Source organism: Gekko japonicus, unplaced genomic scaffold (genome assembly GCF_001447785.1).
Source record: "Gekko japonicus isolate JY-2015 unplaced genomic scaffold, Gekko_japonicus_V1.1 scaffold30, whole genome shotgun sequence".
Lineage (NCBI taxonomy): Eukaryota > Metazoa > Chordata > Lepidosauria > Squamata > Gekkonidae > Gekko > Gekko japonicus.
The window spans coordinates 2,231,991-2,255,724 of NW_015168045.1; the positions used below are offsets into that span (position 1 = coordinate 2,231,991).

The window sequence follows — 23,734 nt, forward strand, 5'->3', positions numbered from 1 at the left end:
ATCTTTAAAACAGTAACCACTGTAATGAAGCAATTTTCAGTTCTGTGATGGAAGGGTTTTTTAAGGCAGCTGTTATGAATGATTTGTCTCTTAAGTTGTTTAAAATATATTTTCTTGTTTTAATATATATTTTTTTATTTTTGAAAACAAAGTGATAGTCCAGGGGATACAGAAAGGAAAAAAGGGATTATATAACATAATTGTGTATAAAACAGAAAATATTTCTCCCCAACACCCCCTCCATTATAATCTTTAAGACACTGCCTATAAAATACAATGATATTTACATCTGTTGGTGTACATTATTGGTTTCATTGTCACTACATATTCAGTAATATATATTTTTGCCACTTCTGCATACTCGATATTACTTTTAACAAATAGGTGATATATCACAGTAGAAAAGGAAAGTCTGTTATATATTTCACAGTAAGAAAATAAGAGAATAAAAGATGCTTCTGCTCAGGATCCACTTCTTTATACATTTGTATTCAAGAAGCTTAAATACTTTGGCCACCAAATGAGAAGGGAGCACTCACTGGAGAAGACCCTGATGCTGGGAAAGATTGAAGGTAAAAGAAGAAGGGGACGGCAAAGGATGAGATGGTTAGACAGTGTTATCGATGTGATGAACATGAAATTAAGCAAACTTTGGAGCACGATGGAAGACAGGAGGGCCTGGCGTGAAGTGGTCCATGGGGTTGCAAAGAGCTGGACTCGACTGTGTGACAACAACATTCAAGATGTTACATTTAAAATTTATTCTCATTCTGCTTCTACATTGCAATACATTTATGTACAATTTTTGAACTAGTTCTCCATCTAACTTTGTCTCCTCCTTGAATAATACATACTCCATCTCTCCTCAAATTTCATAATTGATCTGTTTCTCAAATAAGTTGTTCGTTTTGCCATTACTGTAGATTCCAAACACAAATAGACTCGCACCTATGATAACTCACTATAAATGACCCAATCCAAGTGCTGTACAAAACATGAGTTGTTATTCAAAAAATATATTTCTCCAAAGTTTTCTTCATACAAAAATATCACAAAAAGACACAGTTTCGAAGAGTGGAACAACAAAGGCAATGTAGGTTTAAAGACACTATGAATGCAGTGCAATATCTTGTGCCTAGGCACCCAATTCTAAAGTAAAGTCTAACAGTTTAACTCCCATGTTGCCTGATAGAAGGCACAGCTGTATAATAAATGTTCTGTTTCTAAGAAGGCACAGCTGTATAATTAATATTCTGTCCTGATGGGGCGTGTTGACCTTCTTTCTCCCGTTTCTCAAAAGAGCTTTGTCTGAGAAGTGACTATGACCAGTTTGTGGCAACACTTTTTCTTTCAATCTTGAGTTTAGTAGCCTGAAGCCTACAATTTTATTTCCAAGTTCTATGGCATTTTCTACTATTATCTTGGTTCTGATTTTTCTCATTTCTTTTTGGCAGCTGCTACTAAAAGTCCTCTGATAATAGCTTTGCTTGCTTCCCAAATTGTAGCAAGGACATTCCTTCTGTATTATTTATTTTTTTAAATTCTTCCAAATCTTTTTTACACTTGCTTACTACATCTTCTTGTAGTAAAAGAGCATCATTTAGTCCCCATTTTCCTCTTGATTTTCTGTTCCATTGCCAACTACTTCTATGGGATTATGATCTGCAAATATCTTTGGTTGAATCACCGTTTTGTCTAGATTTATTGTCAGGCTTTTTGATATCTGATAAATATACATTCTTGAGTATGTTTGATGTCCATCTGAAAAGAATACAAATCTCTTCCCTTTGGATGCTTGATCCTCCAGGCATCTTCTAAATTCAGTATTTCCAAATATTGGAATATGTTTTTGGGTAATTTCATACTTAAGATTCCTTGATCTGTCCTTCTTTGGATCTAGTGCCCCGTTCATGTCTCTCATCTTGAAATTCTAGCATAATTTGGGGGGGGAAGTCTTAAAAATTAACTTTAGCATCATTTGGCAAATATATTGTTGCTATCACACACACTTTTCCTTCTGGGAGTCTCATTTTTAAGAATATTTTCCATCTGGATCTCCTAATTCTAATATGTCTAATTGTGAATTGTTTATATAAATGGCTAAAGATAAAGCTTTCCCTTGCTCAAAAGCTAGTCAAAGCACCAAGGCGCATGGAACACTGTTACCTTCCCACTGAAGCGGTACCTATTTATCTACTTGCAATTTTTTGCTTTTGAACTGCTAGGTTGGCAGGAGCTTTTTGTTTTGAGCTGAAGCATGATATACTTTACCTAATTTTTTATTATTTTAGCTATGTTTATGTTTCCTCTTTATATGAGTTTCTTGTAGGCATAAAATAGCTGTGTTTGGCATTTTAAGTTGGATCAGCTCCTGGGCGGGCTCCGTTGGGCACTCCAGTCTAAATCAAACTGCCCAGCAGAGCTTGGGCAGAGCCTGTGGGGAGAGGTCTCCCTGTAGGATTGGCTGCATCACAAGCTCTTTTGGGCAGTCCTGTTTAAAGGGGCTGCCCCCAAAAGAACCCTAACTGAGCTGCCTCTCAGCTGTTTTTAGCAGCTTTGCTGCTGCTTTTTCTCTCTGTGTATTTTTCGGTTTGGGTCTATTGGACCAGAAAAAAGTTGGAATTTCCAAAAAAAATCCCAAATCTGAATACTTTACCAGTATTGGGATCCAGTTTTTTGGGGGGAATTCCTGAAATTTATGGGGGTCCAATAGACCTAAACTGAAAGATATATATATATATAAAAAGAAATTGCACACCCCTCGTCTATATTAGTCTGCTATAATTCACCCAAGGGAAGCAGAAAAGAAAAATATACCCAATATCTTTGCTTTTGTTTCTTGCACTGATTCATCTGAGGACTTCAGAAGAAGGATCTTATGAAAATTAGTCCAAAATCTTGTTGCTTTTTGTTCTGGGGAGTATCAAGGAAAGTACTGGGGTAGAAAATTATACAAGAGAGGGAAATAAATCTTGTCTTTCCATTGAGCAATCTTTTTGGTGAATCAGTCAGTTTATGTGTTGCTTTCTTTTATGGCATCATGCCATAGCCCAGGGGTGACAACAAAGGAGCAAGGCTCTGTATTACAGTATAACAATATTGAAAACATTTACACAAGCATGTCTGTCTATTCTTTAACATTTGAAATTTAATAAAGTTATCAAAGTTCAATCTTTAAAGTACAGAATACAAATTGCAAAGAAGGTCCAATAGTAATCTCATTCTAACAAAGTTTCCAGGTAATGGGTTCATTTCCAAGGTCTTCCTCAGAGAAGGACCAATTATAACTGCACAGTTTTTTTCCCTAAAGTCTGTCAAGATTAGTCAAGCAAGATTTGGGAAATCAATACTCCAAGTTCTTCATAAAGCATGTATATATGCGAAGCATATCTAAGGGTAGATGTCAGGTAAACGTTTGTAGCATCAGCGTTTCATTGTAGCTTCTAGTCATAAGGTTTTAGCAAAGGTGACTAGATTGGAAGCTAATGGTGTTGTACTGGTGTAGTTTTCACTTTGACCCTTCAATAAATGAGTTTTATTTTGGGTCATAGTGGTATTGTTAAGCACATTTCTAATCACTCAATATGTTCTGTCTTTAGGCATTGTACAGATGTTTTCTGCTGTGCCATCTTTGTAGTGGTCATCCTGGGCTACATTGCTTTAGGAATTGTGGGTAAGTAAATACTAATATTATTCAGTCTTAATTCATTGGTGTGTAATCATTTACTATACAAGTAAATGTAGCTTTAAGTTAAATGGACATTTCAGTTAAAATAATTACATTCATTAACATCTTTCTTTATGGGGGAGGGTAAAATCAAAATGATGTCTATATTGACAAAAGAAAATCCAAGCTGAAATAATGCAGGTAGAATTGTCATGATTCAATAATTTTGTTCTCTGAAACTGAAATTATTTAAAGATGTAATTGTAGTAGAAAAATGCTAGCAATTATTGTTAAGTAAGAAAAAAGGGAGAAAAAGTTCTCTCTTTTAAAAGACTTTGCATTCATTATAATGCGCAATAATAACATAAGCATCTTAGTTGGTTTGAAATAATTTTACTGAGAGAAAACTAAATATTATGACAGATGTGGAAGTGCTACTGTATAATGTCTCATTCTCAGTAGTGGGCAGTTCAGTCCTAAGGGCCACCATTAACTGTGATGCCGATAGTCCGCTACCTGAAGGGTTTCGTTACTGAGCAGCCGGCAGGAAACAAAGTTTGTAGCTGGGTTTTCAAGGCTGGATTGGCATCAGTGACCCCAGCAACTATGCTGCAATATCCCATCTAGGTGTTGTTTTGCAACAGCTGGACCATGATGGAAAGAACAGGCAGAACCAAGGGATGTGGCCAGGAATTCTGCTCTTTGTCTGCAGCACACCCCAACCCCCTAAAGGGACTGAGCCCTGTCACAAATCTCTGGGAAGCTGAGAGTTGGCAAAGGGCCCATGCAGGAAGGGGCTGGGATACCCAGACGTGCCTTCAAGACATAGTGGTCTGACCACAGTGTTCTATCAATAGTAATCAGATCCACATCTATCTAGTGTGTGATCTGCTCAATGTGTGGGGCCTGATACAACCTGGAAGAGTCCCAGTGCCCCCATGGAAGACACCAGGTCCACAGTTGGCAGTGAGGCATCAGCATCAGCATGGACAATGAAATCCCTCAAGACTATAAGTCTAGGAAACTCCAAGGCCTAGCCCACCACCACCTCCAGCAGGCATGGAGGGTATCTGGTGGTGCACTAGGTGATTGGTACACCAACCAGATAGCAAACTTTTCCTCAGCATCCCACATCAGGCCAACACAGTCAATACTGGAGATCTTTGGAGTGGGGAGTGCCCTCAAGGAGAACGACTCTAGAATGAGCATCACCACCACCCCAACCCTTTGTCTGAGACTGATGAAGAACCAAGAAACTGGGAGAGGGGCAGTTCTTTCAAGGAGACTATCTCGCCTTCCCTTATCCAGATCTCTGTCAGGCATGCCAGGTCCACTTCTGTGTTACAAAATAGTTCTGTAACATGGCGGTCTTGTTAATGGAGTACATCTGGCATTGTACAACATCAGTGTCAGAGAAGGGTTTATCTTCCTAGCCCTACCACCAGTGTATCTTGGGATGGGATGAAGGATGGAAGGGGTCCAAGCATAACCGTATCTCCCAACTCCTTCCCTTACAATACCTTCTCCCACCACCATACCTCCCTTGTCCCCCAATCACTGGAATCCCTGACCCAAGCACTAATCTTCCTAAGACAAGCACTGTCCATTCCCACCTCCCTGTAATTCTACACATACACATTAGTTTAATATACATTAGATTAGCTACTGTACTAACTAGTGTAACAATCTCCTACAGTCTATTCCACTCCCTCCCTTCCCCCCCAAACCTCGATTAATAATAATTTCAGTTAATAAATATTGCCATAAGGGCCTACCAAGGCCAGCTCATAACTGGGAAGCAGAGATGAAATTTCTTCCAATGGCCATCTGGTCTGGCCAGTCCTCCTCGAACACAAGGTGGTGGAAATTTGGCAAATAGCAGTTGGAGTGGGTGGAAAAGATGTTGTAAGTACTTCCCATGCAAGCACCTCTCGGCCTGTGGGAGTGTCCTTTGAAGATATCCAAAATGTCTAAGAGAGTCTATTTTAAGATGTGTTATCCTGGTAGACTTACAATTAGTCAAATCTCAAGGCTGATATAGTCCTCAGGTTAGCACTCTAAATTCTCTTCATTAGTAGTTCACTGTCGAGTTTTCAGAGTTCCTCATAATATAATTCCTCAGTTTCTCACCACTCTGAGCAGGATAACACCTGTTACAATTCACAACCAACAGCCCAGGCCCCCAAGAGCTCACAAACTCCTCCACATCTCCAAGGCTTCCAAGAGCTAACCAAGAGAAGCCAACACAATTTGGCACTGTCTGGATCCTCCAGGATCCACCGGACCTGCTTGAGATCACACTAGGTTGCCTAAAGCTGACTAGGCACCACCCAGACATTCCAAAGGCCCCTAAGAAGCCTCTAGGGGACTCTAGGGACTGAGTCTCTAGGGGTCGACCAAGCCAACTTATTACTGCCTGGGTCCTTTGAATCCTCCAAAGCCTCCACCTGGACCTTTCAAGACTGCCAAGAGCCTCCGGGAAACTCCCAAGTCCACCCACGGCCCCTTGAAGCTGCCCGAAGTTGCATCAAGCCACCAAAGACATCCGAGGCCATCCAAAGTTGCCTCAGCACTGCCCAGGTCCCCCAAAGTCACTCATGGCTGCCCAAGGCCTCCAGCACTCAGCTCCACTCATGTGCCAATGGGGCCAGTGGCTGGCTGGCAATAGGTGATGAGCAGCAATGGGCAGCAGCAGACCAGCAGCTTATGATCAAACAGGCTGATCAAACAGGCTGATGATCGAACAGGCTGATGATCACACAGGCTACACCAACAAGACCAGCAGGTCCACTTCACCTCACCCCACAATGCCATACCAGCAATCACCAGACAACAGTCTCCTAACAGGTATTCAGGCAATATTAAATATCACAATGTTCAGAAGGTATTCTAAGATATATTCAAAGTCCTAAGGTTGTTATAAGTCACTAAAAGTTACAAAATAAAATTCTTATGACAGGAGGTCATACTCAGTGCTCCTGCCACAGCATCATCTTGTATTATGGACTCTAGGGGTGTGTAGAACCAACCAGAAATCTAAAAAACAACTAAAACAAAGCATGTGTTAAGCATGTGTTAACATAACACGTTAAATGATGCAAAATTACAGAACAAGATTAGGGATGTTCATGAACCAGCTCACAAAGTTTGTCACAAATTTTGGCTGGTTTGTGGTTCATGAAGCAGTGTTCGTGAACTGAAGATCTGCCACAAACTTCCACGAAATTTGGTGCCATTCATAGTCTTTCGTGAACAGCAGAATTCAGGGGTTTAAATTGCTCTGAGCCACGAAACACAAACCAAACTGCAAAAATGTAGTTCATGCCCATCCCTAAATAGGAGCAAACCCACAGGAGACTATACACAGTAGTGCATACTACAGTCCCCAATAATTTATTCAAGAAACTTTGTGAAGTGTTTTGTACCGTGCTACCCTATTGCCTGTGTAGAGAAGCCCTCATGAATAATTTAGCTTTACAAAGTTTGCGGAAAGCCAGGAGAGTGGGAGCCTTCTAACCTCAGGCAGGCTGTTCGACAATGTGAGGGCCACAGAAAAGAAAACGTTACCATATCATGTGTTGTTTATCCCTTAGAGAAACAGGGAATAACATTATATGGCCCAATAGCAGCTCTGTTTTTCTTGTATGATTAATGCAGCTGGATTCCCTCTTTCTTTAAATATGATCCTGCACTTTTCCTGTAAAAAGGCCATTCAGCTCTGGCTTTGTTTCAGCAAAACTGGCCATCTCACTTGGTTATTCTCTACAATAATTATTGAAGTTCTGTCAGACCAGACAACATGGAAAATTCCTTACCAACTTATTATGTGAAGAATGTAGATTGAACAGCAACAGTCAGCAGTGTCAGCAATTAATTTTTTATTTGGTAATTCTCAGAATTCTGTGAACAGGATGGGGAGGGAAAGAAAAAAAAGAGAAAGCAGGACGGTAACAGTACAATCTTTCCAGACAGTAGAAATTTATTTACAATAGAAAGCAAAATCATTCTACAAGTGATACTTAAAATACAGCCTGTCTTGCTCATTTTCTCTTGAACTGGAGAAAGTTCAACATTAGATGTTTCAGGATCAGTCCAGGGATGCATTATTTCCTTGTGTTCCCTATATAAGAAGGGCGCTGCCTGTCTTCAGCAGAGGATTATTAGTAAGTTTAGGATTCTGCCATTGTGGCACATCTCACTTACCTCGCTATCAAGTTTCATCAGATTTCCATTATTTGCTCTGAATTTCTGACTAAAATTGTTTGAACAGGTCTTGGGTTTGATAAATGTACAAGGTTTGAGTCAAGCTTGACGTCATGGAAAATTCTTGTCATCCCTATACAAATATTTCATTAATGATCACAGCAAGTAAAAGGAATGGAAACTGCATAAGCATGTTAATACTATTTTAGCATACACGGTGGCGAGCCTGGAGTGGAAAAGGTCTTGTAATGTGTTTTTTCTGTCCACTCCATTTTTGTTTTTTAACATCCAGCCTCATGGAGAATTCTGGAGAGCTCAAAAGCTAATATATTGTGTTATTTTATATGGTCTTAATAAAAGGTATTACATGGAATCATAGAGTTGGAAGGGACCTCCAGGGTCATCTAGTCCAACTCCCTGTACAATGCAGAAAATTCACAACTACCTCCCCTGTACACCCACAGTGACCCCTGCTCCATGCCCAGAAGATGGCAAAAAAAATAATAATCACAAATTCCAGAATCCCTCGCCTGGAAAAAAATGCTTCTTTACACCAAAGTGGCAATCGGCATTTCCCTGGTCGTGTAAGAAAGGGCCACAAGAACTAAGCACTGGTACAACCCTTCCTGTCCTCCCTCTCATGATCTGCCTAAGTTCACAGAATCAACACTGCTGTTAGATGGGCATCTAGCCTCTGTTTAAAAACTTCCAAAGAAGGAGAGCCCACCACCTTCCAAGAAAGCCTGTTCAACTGAGGAACCACTCCGTAGGGAAGGGACCCGCTCTGTCAGGAAGTTCTTCCTAACGTTTAGCTGAAAGCTCTTGATTAAATTTCAACCCATTGGTTCTGGTCCAAACTTCTGGGCAACAAAACAACTCCACACCATCCTTTATATGACAGCCCAAGATAGTTATCATAACACATCTCAGTTGTCTCCTCTCCATGCTAAGCTCCAGTCTTCAATCTATCCTCATAGGACTTGCTCACCATCTTTGTTGCCCTCCTCTGGACACATTCCAGCTTGTCTATATCCTTCTTAAATTATGGGGCCCAAAAGTGAACAAAAAAAAAAGTGGGGGGAAAAAAGTGAACACAATACTCTAGGTGAGGTCCAAACAGAGCAGAGTAAAGTGATACCATCACTTTGTGTGATCTGGACACTATACATCTGCTGATACAGCCCAAAATCACATTCACCTTTTTAGCTACTACATTGCACTGCTGACTCACGTTCAGTGTATGGACTACTAAGACCCCTAGATCCTTTTCGCACATACTACTGCCAAGACAAGTCTTCCCCAAACGATAATTATGCATTTGATTTTTCCTACCTAAATGCAGAACTTTATATTTATCCCCATTGAAATTCATTTTGTTTTAGCCCAGTTTTGCAGTCTGTCAAGATTATCCTGTATCCTGACTCTGTCTTCTACCATATTTGCTACCCCTCCCAATTTAGTATCTTCTCCTAATTTAATAAGCATTCCCTCTCTCCATCCAAATCATTGATAAAGATGTTGAACAAAACAGATCCCTGAGGCACTCCACTTGTCACTCCTCTCCAAGATGATGAGGAACCATTCACAAGCACTCTTTTGGGAACAACCAGTTACAGATCCACCTAACAGTAATAGGATCCAAACCACGTTTTATGAACTCGTCAACAAGAATATTATGTGGAACTTTATCAAAATCTGTACTGAACTCAAGATAAATTATATCTACAGCATTCCCCTCATCCAGCAAGGTAGTAACTTCCTCAAAAAAGAGATAAGGTTAGTCTGACATGACTTGTTCTTGAGAAACCCATGCTGGCTTTTAGTAATCACAGCCATCCTTTTTAAATGCTCAAGGACTGTCTGTTTTATTTGTTCTAAAATGTTTCCAGGTATAGACATCAAGCTGATGGGCAGTAGTTCCCCAGATCCTTCTTTTCCCCCTTCTTGAAGATGAGGACAACATTTGCCCAACTCCAATCTTCTGGCACCTCACCTGTTCTCCAGGAATTCTCAAAAATAATGGCCAGAGGCTCAGAAATTACATCCGCAACTTCTTTTAGTACCCTTGGATACATTTCATCTGGCCCTAAAGACTTACTTTCATTTAAAGAAACTAGATGTTCATGTACGACCCCTATGCCAATCCTAGGCTGCTACTCCTTTCCTTCATCATGTGTTCTATTTCTGCCATGTTGAGCACCGTTTCCCTCACAAGAGAGAACTGAGGAAAAGTAGGAATTGAGCAGTTCTTCCCTCTCTTCATCACCTGTTACAGTTTCACTTTCCTGTCCCCACAATGGGCTTACCATATCCTTGCTCTTTTTCTTAGTTTGAACATAAGAAAAGAATCCTTTTTTGTTGTTTTTAGCGTCTCTCACTAGCCTAAGCTCATACTGAGCTTTAGGTTTCCTAACTCTCTCTCTACAAGCACTGGTTATTTGTTTATATTCATCCTTGGTTATAAGGCCCTCCTTCCACTTTCTAAATGAGTCTTTTTTATTTCTCAAGTCTTTAGAAAGCTGTTTATGGAGCCAACTTGGCTTTTTTTTTAGGTTCCTCTCATTTTTTCTTCTCATAGAAGAAGAGGAAGAGGAGGAAATAGGATTTATACCCCACCCTTCACTCAGAGTCTCAATAGGAATAGTTTGTGATTGTGCCTTCAGTATTTTGCTTTTAAGAAACTCCCACCCCTCTTGAACTCCCTTCTCCATAAGTATTTCTAACCATAAGTTTGTTAAAATTTGCTTTCCTGAAGTCCAACCTATATGTCTATATACAGCTTTTCCCTTCCCCAAGACTGTAAATTCCAAAATCATGACTACCCAGGGTGCCCACTACTTTCACCTCATCAACCATTTCTTCCCTGTTGTTGAGAATCAAGTCCAAGATAGCATATCCTCTTGTTTCCCTCACCACCTTCTGAAAAATGAAGTTGTCAGCAAGACAAGACAGGAATTTATTTGACCTTTCATTTTTAGCAGAGTTGAACTTCCAACAGATATCCGAGTAACTGAAATCTCTCATGACCACTATGTCCCATCTCTTTGAGAACTTTGTAATTTGTTCTAGGAGTGTCTCATCCAAGTCCTCTTCCTGGCTTGGTAGTCTATAGCAGACCCCCACCATAATATCAGTATTATTTCTTACTCCTTTTATTTTTACCCAGTGACTCAGAACTGAACTTCCATGCTCAGATTCATGTATTTCCTCACAAGTATATACCTCCTTTACATATAATGCTACTCCTTCTCCCTTCTTTATTTGTCTATCCCTTTTAAACAAGTTGTACCCCTCAATTGTAATATTCCAATTGTGAGTATTCTCCCACCAAATTTCAGTAATGCCTATTAAGTCATATTGCTTCTCGGCCTTTTGGCTAAGATCAAGTGTAGTATTAAGTCATAGTCCCTTTCCTTCAAGTTCCTCCTGCTTGTTTCCCATACTCTGGGCATTAGTGTAGAGACACCGGAATCCATGTTTTATGCACCCTGAGATTTTAATTTCTGTACTTAACTGTGAATTAATGTTTCCTAGCAAATGTGTCACTCCACATAAATCTTTAGTGTTCTTATCTCGTTATTGGCATCATACTAGGCTTTGAATTTTTATCTCGCTCTCCCATAGGATTTAGTTTAAAGTCCTCATGATGTTTGTAAGGCTCTTACTGAATGCATTTTTTCCTACCCTTGTGAGGTGCAAACCATCTCCCAATAGAAGAGCTTCATCTCGAAAGCTTAAGCCATGGTCCAAAAAAACAGACCTTTCCTAATGACACCATCTATGTAGCCAGTCATTTATTTGCAGTATTCTTCTTTCCCTTCCTAAGCCACGGCCTTCAACAGGAAGAACTGATGAAAATACAACCAGTACTCCCAGGTTCTTAATTTTTTAATCATAGCCACATAGTCTCTTTTAATATGTTCTGGACTGTGCTGGGCAGTATCATTTGTTCCCACATGGATGAGCAAGAAAGGATAATCTGTAGGCTTGATGAGTCTTCAACCCTTTTTGTTACATCCTGGATGCATGAACCTGGTAGACAGCATACCTCTCAAGAAGTCCTGTCAACACACTTTAGCCTCTACCCCTGTCAGTAGGGAATCTCCAATTACTACCACATGCCTTCTCCTGAGTCCTGTCATCCACGATTGTTGTTGTTCAGTCACACAGTCGAGTCCGACTCTTCGCGACCCCATGGACCAGTTCACGCCAGGCCTTCCTGTCTTCCGCCGTCCTCTGAAGTTTGCTCAATTTCATGTTTGTTGCATCTATGACACTGTCTAACCATCTCATCCTTTGCTGTCCCTGTCTTCTTTGACCTTCAATCTTTCCCAGCATCAGGGTCTTCTCCAGTGAGTGCTCCCTTCTCATTTGGTGGCCAAAGTATTTGAGCTTCAGTTTCATTATCTGGCCTTCCAGGGAACAGTCACACAGGGGCCTGAGAAATTTCCTTCAAGCTTCGGGGAGGCTGGGGTAGTAGCCCTTGTTCCAGTGGTCCAGAATTGATATTGGTGGGGAGATCCTGGAACTGATTGTTGAGCAACAGAGGTTCAGAATGTCTCCTGATTTTCCTGATCCTGTGAACTACATTCTTCCATGCACCCTCCTCCTGTGGTGGGCGCTACTCCATTTTCTGAGATACCTTTCTGTCCTCCTCGTATTACCCTCTTAAGAGTGCTTTGTGCATGCGCATTCTGTCCGTGAGCTCTTCACCTTCCCTTATAAACTGGAGTGTGGACAAGCATGCTTCAAGCCCCTGTATCTTTTTCTCCAGTACAAACATGCGACAGACTTTGCATGTCACTGCCTCAGCTCCCTCACCAGCCATGCTGTTGTGATTTATTGCAGAAGTGGTTCAGCTTTGCTTGCACTTTCCTGATAACTCCCGTGCCAAACTGCCTCACAAGACTACTTGTGAAAGACTTGCAGAAGCAAAGATCTTAACACATATAGGATGTAAGAAGTACTCAGCTTCTTACAGGGCCCCCAGGCTAACAGCCACAGGGCAAGAGCCCTTCAGCTTTTGCCTTTTGGCTTCTGCCTTTGGCGAGAAGGAGCCTTACTCAGTTCATGGCTCACTCAGAAGAGAGTGGGGCCAGCAGTCAGCCCCAGGCAAAACATACCCTCCCCAATCAGCAACAATCACCTGCAACTTAGGCAATCAGGACATAACTCAGACAAAAGAGACAAACAGAAACAATACTTACTCAAACAGGCACCATTCTCCAGCAGGCTATACAGACCCATACACCTTCAAACACTGTCCTCCCACACATAATTCTCAGCGAAGTCTCCCCAGCAGTTAAGGAAAGGAAAGGAAAAAAAAAACCCCACCACTCCAGCAGCTCTTTTTCCTGCTCCTTATCAAAGCCCAACTGACTGTGGTCTTCCTCTGGTGAGGAGGAGCCTTACACAGTTCAAGGCTCACCCAGAAGAGGGTGGGGCCAGGAGTCAGCCCCAGGCAAAACAGACCCTCCCCAATCAGCAACAGTCGCCTTTCATAATCAGCTACAATCAGCACTCCAGTAGCTCTCTTTCCTGCTCCTTCACAGAGCCCAGCTGATTGTGGTGTTTTTATCTTTAAGAGGTTGTTTAATGTACGGACACTTGATTTGGATAGTTGATTGGCCAAAAGACTGTATTCTTGGTGCTTGGGGGGGGCTACAGTGGGAGGGCTTTTAGTGTCCTGGTCCCACTGGTGGACCTCCTGATGGCACCTGGTATTTTTGGCCACTGTGTGACAGAGTGTTGGACTGGATGGGCCGTTGGCCTGATCCAACATTGGCTTCTCTTAAGTTCTTATGACTGGTGAATAGGAGACAGACAGGAGGAGGATGGGGAGATGTTGTGCTGTTTCCCTGGGAGCCCTCTTTCTTTCCCTTTCCTTTCTTTACAACCCTGCACAAATCTTTCCTGGTTATCTTGCTAGGACTTTACAGCAATTTTGTATGTGAAGTTTTCCAAAATCTTACACCGTATATAATCTATCACAATGTGATGGAGGAAATGGCCAAATGCTTAGCCAGCTTCATTCACTCCCTCAGGCATCAGTCACAAGACAATAGAAACAGCTTTGCTTTTACTGGGAAATCTGTATATAGAAACTTACATGGCATGTGCCTGAATGTATGTGTTAACAAATACACACAAAACCAATGCTCAAGGCAAAACCTTTCAAACCTCAAATCTGGATCAGACTTCTGTGCCTAGTAATCTTTGGTGTATGGGTGAAATCTTTTAATTTCTTATTGTACCCTTTTCCATACATTGGCATATTTAAATAGAGAGAACCTCATATACCATTCCCATGCTAAATGGTTTTTTCATTATTAGTACTGTTCACCTTTCTTGGTTCACACTTTTTCCTTTGCTGTATTTTTAATGAAATATGAGATCAGCCTTGGATAGACTCCAAGCTCTTGTCCTGCTCAAAATGCATGGGAGTCAATAAAGTTCATATAAAGGGAAAGTAAAGTATAAATCAATTTGCAGTCATGAGTTGTGCCTAAAGCATCCCATGACGCAATACTATCTGTATATTTCTGTCCTTTGGCTTTTAGTTGAGGGGAAATAATAGGAAGAAAAAGATTCTCTCTAGTCTATGAATATCTATGAATGAGCTCTACTTTTTACATGTTGTTCATCTCAGGTGTTCACATCCATCACCTCTTGCACATGGAACTTTCTAGTGATTGAAATAATCATGGGTTAAAATACTACCTTTACCATATACGTGCATATTAAATAGCATTTCCATACACAATTCAGGAGAAAATTTATCTGGCCTACTTTAGCGATGGTTGGCTGTTGAAATATTATAAGTTACAGGAATATTTCACTTGAGTTATTATTTTTTGTCATTCAGCTAACGTCACCAGTGTAGCAGTAGTGCTGATTTTCATTCAATTTTAATAGAATTCAGCCTATAGCATTTACTTACAAAGTCTATAGTTTGTTTAGAAATACTTTTTAAAAAAAGAATTATATTATTATGAGAAACAAATAATAGTTTTACACAGCAACATATAAACAATAGGAAACCAACAAATTTTTATTAAAAATATCAAGGCAGGAAACAAGGAAACTATACAGCGATCCATGGTTCGTGCAGAAGTATGTGCCAAGCTGATCACAGAGACAATTTTGATATTGATATTTGCTTTTAGTCCAGCTCTAAAATTTAAATACCAAGAGTTTTTACAGACACGAGAAGCAATATAAATTGTGGTCTTATTGAAACCATTACTTGGGGAAATACTACAGATGTCTTTGTTTATTTACAGAAGTGGGACCACAAAGGCCTCACATCTTTGGCAGTTTGTGATCACCAAACTAGCCTACCTTGCCGCACTCCTGCATATACTGTGGCCTGTATGCAACAGCTCATGCTGCTGAGTGTCTTGCTGAGACTTGGCTGTTGGGATCCCCTGTGCTTCTCTTCATTTGGGAAACATGCTGCTGTCATAATCTAGCTCCCAGTGTGTGTTGACAGGGAGGCTCCCTGCCTTGCCATTCTTTATACAAGGACAAGAATCATACCCTAAGGGATTGTATCAGGGTAGCCATTTTTTAATTAATGAAACTGTATTTTTTCACTTTATTGACAGAGTACCTTCTGGGTACCTATTCTAACTGAATTTTAACAAATGACTAGCACAGCCACTTTGTTGTTTGATATGGCCATTTGGAGGTAGTGCTCATTCTTCAGTGTAGATCCTCTCATCCATGTCTCTAGCTCTGTTTGTGAGGTGTTGCTATTGCCATAAATTCTAATCTGTGTTGAAAGACATAACTGGGGATTACCTACAGGGATGACAGGCCACCTGTGAAGTAGTATACAGAATTTTTGTATGTAGCCAAGGAGATACAGCCAAATGTTTATACAACAGCTACTCAAATGTATAAATCCAGGATCATGTGTACTATTATCTGCTTCATTGCCTTTGTAAATTGCTAGTGTTAAAAAGCCATAAGCACAATTTGGCAGCCTTGTATTTTCACACATTAAAACACTTAAAATGTACCATTAAGGGGAAGCAAAAAAGAGCAGTATGAAATCCTGCAGGTCCTTATAGTCTGCAAGCGGCAACAGATTTGCAATTGATTCTTGAATTTCTGCGAAAGTAGATGTTCTAATGGTGCATTTTCCTTGATGAGATCCTTCTGGTGGTTATAGCCACTGACTCAGTCCCAGAGAAAGAAAAGGAAGAGAAGATATATGACAAACATATTAATACAATAGATGTTTGCCATTTCCACTCTCTTTCTTGTGTGCTTGGTGCACATCAGTGAAATGACAGAAGCATGATGTGGTATTTTGCCATGTAAATACTGGGAATGTGTTTTATTTCTATATTTTAATGTGGAGTTCTAAATGTATGTTGTTATGATCTAAAATGTCAACCTGTAGAATAAGAAAGAGGGAGGCTGTATGGATGAATGAAGTGCGTTATGATTAGATGGTAGCTGTACCCTGGGAGGCAGAGTTGACTGTGTGGTTCGGTGAGAGGCTGTGTCAAAGAGTTAGTGCTGAGCAGTGTGTGTGTGTGGAGGAAGCAGCTTGAGTTAGGAGCTGTAGAGTGTGAGAGAAATCTGTTTTCTAGTCTAGGTGGCAACTTGGGAAATTAAACTTCATGGAAGTTATTGGCCCAAGTGGCAAGTGAGAAAATAAGCCTATGTGGCCAATCTGTTAGGAACCATTACAGTATTGTACCTATCTGAAAGCATTATGCTTATTAACCATACATAAACCGTTACGCTGTTTTATTTCTAAATAAACTTTATTCATGTTTTTAAAAAACAACTGTTATTTCACAGTAAAAGATGCACTTTTACCTCAGAGCCACCCCCACATGCTGACTATTCTGTCAATCTACCATATACAACTAAGCCATCCTGTTCTTTGGGTCTAACTAAGAATTCTAAGGTGAGAGCCTTTGGTGACAGTGAAAATAAGGAGGGCAAGGGGATAGCATAAAGCACATCACCTCAGAACACTACAGAGAGGTGCCTTGACAAGGATTACATATAAAGGGATCACATAGAAAAGAGCAAAAATGTTACCCAAGGGTTTTCAAATGCACATCCCTGACAAGTTGTTGCGCATGTGTTATGTCTGAGTCATCATTCCATTGTTACACTTAACACTTCTCGGTAATTTTGACTGGTTGCTGTAAGTTTGCAGTAAGGGTCTGCCCGGTTACAAGATTTTGGCACTCAACTGTCATTATAAACCAAGTAGCTATGACATTTGAATATAGACGGTTAGTACCAAACTGAAATAAGAAACTTGAGGGTTTGTAGCAAATGTGTTAACCAGGCTAGCTGCTACTAGGGCCGGGGCCTTCTCAGTGGCGGCCCCTATCTGGTGGAACGAGCTCCCGGAGGAGATCAGAGCCCTGCGGGACCTTTCACAGTTCATCGGTCTGGCTCGCGACTGGCAGCCCAGCAAACTGGTTGCCACCTAGGAGCGCCAACCCCTGAAGAAGCATACTCTAAGAGGTTTCCAGAGGAGGTGATCACCATTTCCCACCCTGGACCTGAAAATCTGAAGGCAGTTCCTGATGACCCCCCTGTTCCCTAATGGGGAAAATGCCGTAAGGTGCTCACCAGTTCCAGTTTCTTGCCTGCACCACTCTGCCAAGTGACCAACCCACTTAACTGCTGACCACCACATCCATCACTTCAATCTGCTGCTCTCAGTGCAAGGTAGGCGAAAACACCTCCACCCAATCTGCCAATTCCGGGTAAAAGTGAAAAATTCCTACCTGGTCCCAGTAGGCGACCAGCAAAAGCCTGCACAAGAACTGGGCAGGAGGGTGGGCGAGCACGAGTCAGTGACTGTTTGGGCGGAAGTTGAGCCCGGCGGTTTAGCTGAGCAAGCTCCGCCCACCCTGCCCTTGTCATGACGCTGTGCGTCATGATTCTGTTGCTGTCCCAGCTCCTTCAGGACGGCAAAACAGCCCCCAGACCTCATCGGCTTCACCGGGAGGCTGGGAACTCCATTGTTTATTTTGCAGCATGGGCTCTATTTATAAAGACTTCTTAACGATATAATGCTGTTTGACACAGGCACATGTCCTGAGGTGATATCATATGCTAATAGTTGAATCTTTATTTAGAGTGATCATCTTCCTTCTTTCTTGTATTATATAACACACAGTGCTATCTTTAGTATATAAATTTTCAATTTCATCTTTTTTTTTCTTTATAAGGTAACACTGAATGATTTTTTTAAAGTAATGATCAACTGATTGATGTAGCTTTTTCCCTACCCTTGCCTTTAAGGCAGCCCTTCTGTCATTGCTAGCAATCAGAGTATGATCTTAGAAGCATCCAACCATGCACAATATTTTATGGGTATAAAAGCTCTGTATGCTTGGGTTCCATTTCATTTATTACTTGATATTGGGTCAGCAGTAGTTCACAGCAACATACGCCTGCAACAAATAAAATGCACTGCTGTCTAAGGCTAATTATGACACTAACCTTCGCAGTCTACTTTTTTGATATTGCTGAATTGGCTCTTATATAGGAAAGGGAATGGGAAATATCATGTTGGACATTTTCCGTACCTTGTTTTTGTGCTATAGAACACATCGAGTTAAACCGTAAACACCGTGGCTTGAGTCAGTATATTCCTTCTCTACCTTCTGCATCTGTATACCAGATAAGAGGTTGGCTCCAGACTAAATTTTTTGGGGCTGCAAAGCTTCCATTCACAGAGCGTGATTTTCCTGCTTGCCCTTTCCCATAGCAGCCACAAATGCCTCCTCAAGTCTTATTCCAGGGGGCTGAGAGACCCCCAGAAATACAATTTAAGAGGGCATTTGGGGCTGATGTGAAAAGGGATAAAACCATGCTCTGTGGGTAAATATCCTTGCACCTATGTAAACATCTGGTCTGGGTACAAGAAGAAGAAGAAGAGAAGAAGAGATTGGATTTATACCCCGCCCTTCACTTGGAGTCTCAGAGCGGCTTACAAACTCCTTTCCCTTCCCCTCCCCACAACAGACACCCTGTGAGGTGGGTGGGGCTGAGAGAGCTCTGACAGAAACTGCTCTTTTTCAAGAACAGCTGTGCCAGAGCTTGCAACTGACCCAAGGTCACATCAGCAGGTGTAAGTGGAGGAGTTGGGTCAAATCAAACCCGGTTCTCCCAGATTAGAGTCCGCACACTTAACCACTACACCAAACTGGCCATGATCTCCAGTCGAAGAAAGCTGGTTTCATAGCAACAAACCAAATGAAAACTGCATTGTAAACAATGTGTGTGCTTGTAAATTAGGAACAAAATAATTCAACAAAGGAAATCATATTCCTTAAAACTGGTCAACCTGTGTATTGCCTTAGCTTCAGCCTCATATGCACCTATTTTAAACCCCCTTCCTTCCTTGTTTTAACCCCATAATTGCCGTTTTGATCTCTGGACCATTTTTGTGTTGTTGGCTCTTGGGAATGAGTAGGCTCCCAATGGCCCAGCTCTGCCACTAGTGGGAGGTAGAGTTGGGGAGACTCCCACTGTTAGCCAAATTGCTTTATTTACAGCAATTGGCACTTTATAAATGGGTTCTTGCCAATTTGTACCAAGGTCCTGTTCCCACCAAGGGTTACCAGTAAAGGATTCGAGGTGGTTGTGGTTAAAATAGATTTCTTTTACTTAAAAATATATCTCATACAAACAATACTGATGCACTCACACATTCAATCAAGTGCCTAATAATTACAGTTGGAAATAAGCACGGTTGCATTAGCAGGTAGGGGTGATGGTGGGCGATACTTATCTGTCTTGCAGCTTGGTTGTTCCAATGAAGAATCGATGGGAAGAAATGGAAAACTAAGGAATTCACACACAACCAGAACCAGCCAGAACGTGTGGGTTTCTTGACTGCAGATCAAGAGATCAAAGTAGAGGCAAGGGTTGGGGATAGCAAGTGGGACTCAAGGGGGGTAAAAGCAGACAGGGGTTGTTGGGGGGGAGATGCTAGTTGACCAAGTTGGAGGGGTCAGGTGACTGGTTCTCTCCTTTTATAGGGGGTCCAAGAGATGGGTGGTAACTGTGCCAACCTCTTGACACACCTACCTGTTAGTCCGTCCCCAAAACAATCCTATTGGTTGCATGTGGGAAGGGGAGGTTACCTAAAAGGGGTGGCCAATATTGTAACCTAAAACCTTACTCAGAGTATAGCATCTGGACAGGTGTGAAACCTAGGCATCGGGATGCTCCATTGTAGTGTTGATGAAGCTGGCCATTCCATTGATAACCAAATGTCCATATGGCAGGAAATTCCATCTCAGGAACAACAAAGGAAGTGATGGGTAGTACGTGACTACAAGCTACAAGCTGCTCCGTCATGGGGGCTGTCTCTTCCTAGAGTTTTTGTTTTCATTGCTCACAATAATGGAGGTTTGTGCTTCTTCACCAGGCTGGGTAACTGTGTAGCTGAAACCTTATTTACATGTAAGGTATGTGCAGGCACCTTCTATGTGTGGCATCACAACGGGTGACCTAAAGTGTATAGCGTTCTGAACCTATGTGTATGTACACAGTCCATTGTGTGTAGCAATAAGCAGTCCATAAAGCAAATATCAAGCTTATTCTCTAACACCCACCACTAACAGTGTGTTTGAATTAAATGAGTAGTTTATGGAACAATCATAAACGTATCTACCAGCAAGTAATTACCATTTTATTCAGTGGGGCTTTCTTTTCAGAAAGGGTTGCTAGGATTGTAGCCTTAGACAAAGTGCAATCAAATAGACAAATGTAGCATGTAACTCTATTGTTATAGGAAATGTAGAAATAGCTACTTTAATCACATGCATTGTGGATGTCTGTATCTGTAATTTAAGATCGGGTGTTACATTTATCTATACAAATATGTGCCAGAGAGGGTGAACTGTGCTGAATCAATTAGCAATGGCTGAGAATGTACTTGAATAAGAATCTCTCAGGTCCAAGTCTACCACTGTCCTCCAGGCATACTGTTTTTATGCAGGTGTAACATGCTATATATCTGAAATGGCATGCTGTATACTGGGGAAATGTCTGGTTTATGTGTGCATAACATTGGGTGCATTCAGATGGGCCATTTGGTCCGCTTTCGGCACGCTTCAGTAATGGATTTTATATTCACGTTCACACATCCAACATCTGCGCACCATCCCCAGCTGTCACTTTCTGGCCCTTTAAAATGGAGTATTTTGTTACCAGGTCCCCAAGTGGTGTTTTCCTGATTCTCCGGTTCTAGCCGCACTTTTCTGATGTCTGATCACTCCTGCGGTGTTGAGCCACTTCCAGTTTAAACCCCCTCCCTGCTCAAAAGCTGCCCGAGGCTTCCGCTTTTCACCCGCCATTTTTAATGCGTTGGTGGTGCGCACATAGGTGGAGCTCTGCCACCGCATTTAGAAAACCGACATTTAAACAGTCACTTGTTTTAGTGTTTAGATGAGTTCGGGATCTCACGGAGGCCATTTTTGGGTCAAACATTTAAAGAGAAGTCTTTTGTTGGAGGGGTTGGATTGATACGCCCTGGTGGTTCTGCACATGCACTATGATAGTTTCCCCCCCTTCTATGGAAGGGCGCCTATGCGCATGCGCAAACTGAGGAAAAATTTTTATTAAAACCCTGCTGACACACGCTCCCGTGCGTCAGCAGTGTAGATGCCGGGGAGCGACGTGACTGCACGGTGAGGCAGGACAAGGGAGGTAAGTGTGATCACAGTTATCCAGATCAAATATAATCCCGTTAGAACCGGAGCAGTTTAACCTGCTCTCAGCACGCCGTCTGACCACACCCATTATGGGTTGGGCTAATGAGGGAGACTACACATTTTCCCCTGTTTTGTCTTGTGTTCTTGAAATATTAAAAAACTAGATGCAGATAAAAAATCGCCCTCTTATTGACAGCAGCAGCTAATTATAAACTATCAGGTATTAAAGACAGGTATTAAATTTTGATATTGACTGCTTTTTGCAGCACTAGATGCAGGAAAATGTTAAAAGGTAGTGAAAACATTATTTTGTCCTTGAGGACATCATTGTACATTGCAGAGAGAAAAACACCCTACTCTTGTTTTACAAGAATATGTTTTATTGCCTGCTCTCATATACAAATCCATGAATTAGTAGATGAAAAACACTGCAAGTTCTTTCAAAAGAAAGTTGGTGTCTGATCTTTTTTGGTCAAGTTTCTGTCTAAGAGCTTTGACTGTCTAGGATACAATGTGAAAATGGTGGTGCTAAAAAGTTCTGTCAAGTCTCTACCAGCTTATGGCGACCCTATAGGTTTTTCAAGGCAAGAGACATTCAGAGGTGGCTTGTCATTGCCTGCCTCTGTGTAGCAACCCTGGACTTGCTTGTTGGTTTCCTATCCAAATACCAACCAGGGCCAACCCTGCTTAGCTTCTGAGATCTGATGAGATTGGGCTAGCCTGGGCCATCCAGGAAAGGGCACAATGTGAAAATAGACTTGCTGTATCCAGATCTTTTGACTAAAAGACATGAAGCATTGTTCTTGAGGCATCAGTAAACTAATACACTGCTTTCTGAGAGGCAGTGAAACAAAGGAACGTGCCATGCCAAAGTTATGTGGTCCAGTTCACAAATGTACCCACAAAGTACCTTATAAGTATTTTTCAGGTATGTTCCAGTCATCCAAAACGGTATTTGGGATTCCAGAATGTGAAATATTGATTCTCAAAAAATCCCAGAAATACTTAGGAATATCTGAGAATATTCATGGTATCCATTTTAAGGCTTCAGGGATTGTTTTTCTTCCATTTTTCAGGGTTCCTTGGCACTGAGAGGGCAGGGGTAGGAAGGCAGCTGTCCCAGGCAATAGGTTCAATTAGAGGGAGTACTGTCTGCCCAATAATGATGATTCTCACATCCTGCAGAGGGCCAACTACACATTCATGTTTTGAACAAGTTGGGCCTGGATTCCCTGGACCCATCCTGGCTTTCCTGCAGCCATACACCAACTGGAGGAAATAGCTTTTTATAAATAAAACACAACCATGGGGATAGGAGGGCCTTTTGCCTCCCCCTCAAGCCATTTTCTCACACCAAAACAGCCCTGGACGGGAGAGTTATTTCCTTTTGTTTTTCTCTTCCACATGGAGTATTTTGTGCTTGGGCAGAAGATAGTAAAAGCAGCTTCTGACTCCATTTTTGAGCTAGGTATTTTTGGAATGTGCTGCTGCTTGTTGCTGCTGTTCTGGTCTGCTTTGAATTTCTAGTGCCTACCTGTGAAGATTTGCCCTTTCTACTGGACATCTTCCAGACTGGTGGAATTTGTTCCAAAATATTATTTTGGTTTTTTGCTGGGGGCTTGTAGTGGGAGGAGTCTGCTTTTTTTCTTTGTGGTGCTTTTAAAAATACTTTCCTCTAATTTTGTTTTGTGGGTTCATGGAGGTTTGGGGGGATCCAGTTGATTTTTAAAAAAATATATATTTGTTATAATAGGTTCAGAAGAAATTTTTTTGTTATGTCTTAACAGTTAACTGAAGGTGAGGGTTTAGGTACCTAAAAAATAACAAGGTTGGTTTTGCTTGGACTCTCTGGTTTGACATTGGTTCTGTTGGGCTTGTTGTTCTGTTTGCATTGGAGGCATTTGGCCAGTGTTTGCTCCTGATAGGCCCCTGCCACACGGGGGGGGGGGGGAGCACGGCCAGAGGGCGGCTTTTTAGAACCAAAAAAGAAAACATGGCGGCGGGATCAGATAGATCCCCTGAGCCGCCGCACAGTTCCTCCCCGGCACGATCAGATGCCGGGGGGGGGGGGAAGCCACTGAAGGGAGAGTGAGGCAGCTGGTTGCGCATGTGTGCGCATGCGCAGTTTGGCCAGGAGCCTCGATTGCTCCTG

General features: G+C 41.6%; 1 protein-coding gene across 1 annotated transcript in view; it reads left to right on the plus strand.

Annotated features, from left to right (window-relative positions):
• Positions 1 to 23,734, plus strand: part of SLC44A5 (solute carrier family 44 member 5) — a 212,903-nt gene that overhangs the window by 98,243 nt on the left and 90,926 nt on the right. Inside the window, exon 3 of the mRNA XM_015414270.1 lies at positions 3,600 to 3,673. Coding sequence (XP_015269756.1) covers positions 3,600 to 3,673 — 74 coding nt within the window. The remainder of the gene's footprint in view (positions 1 to 3,599; positions 3,674 to 23,734) is intronic.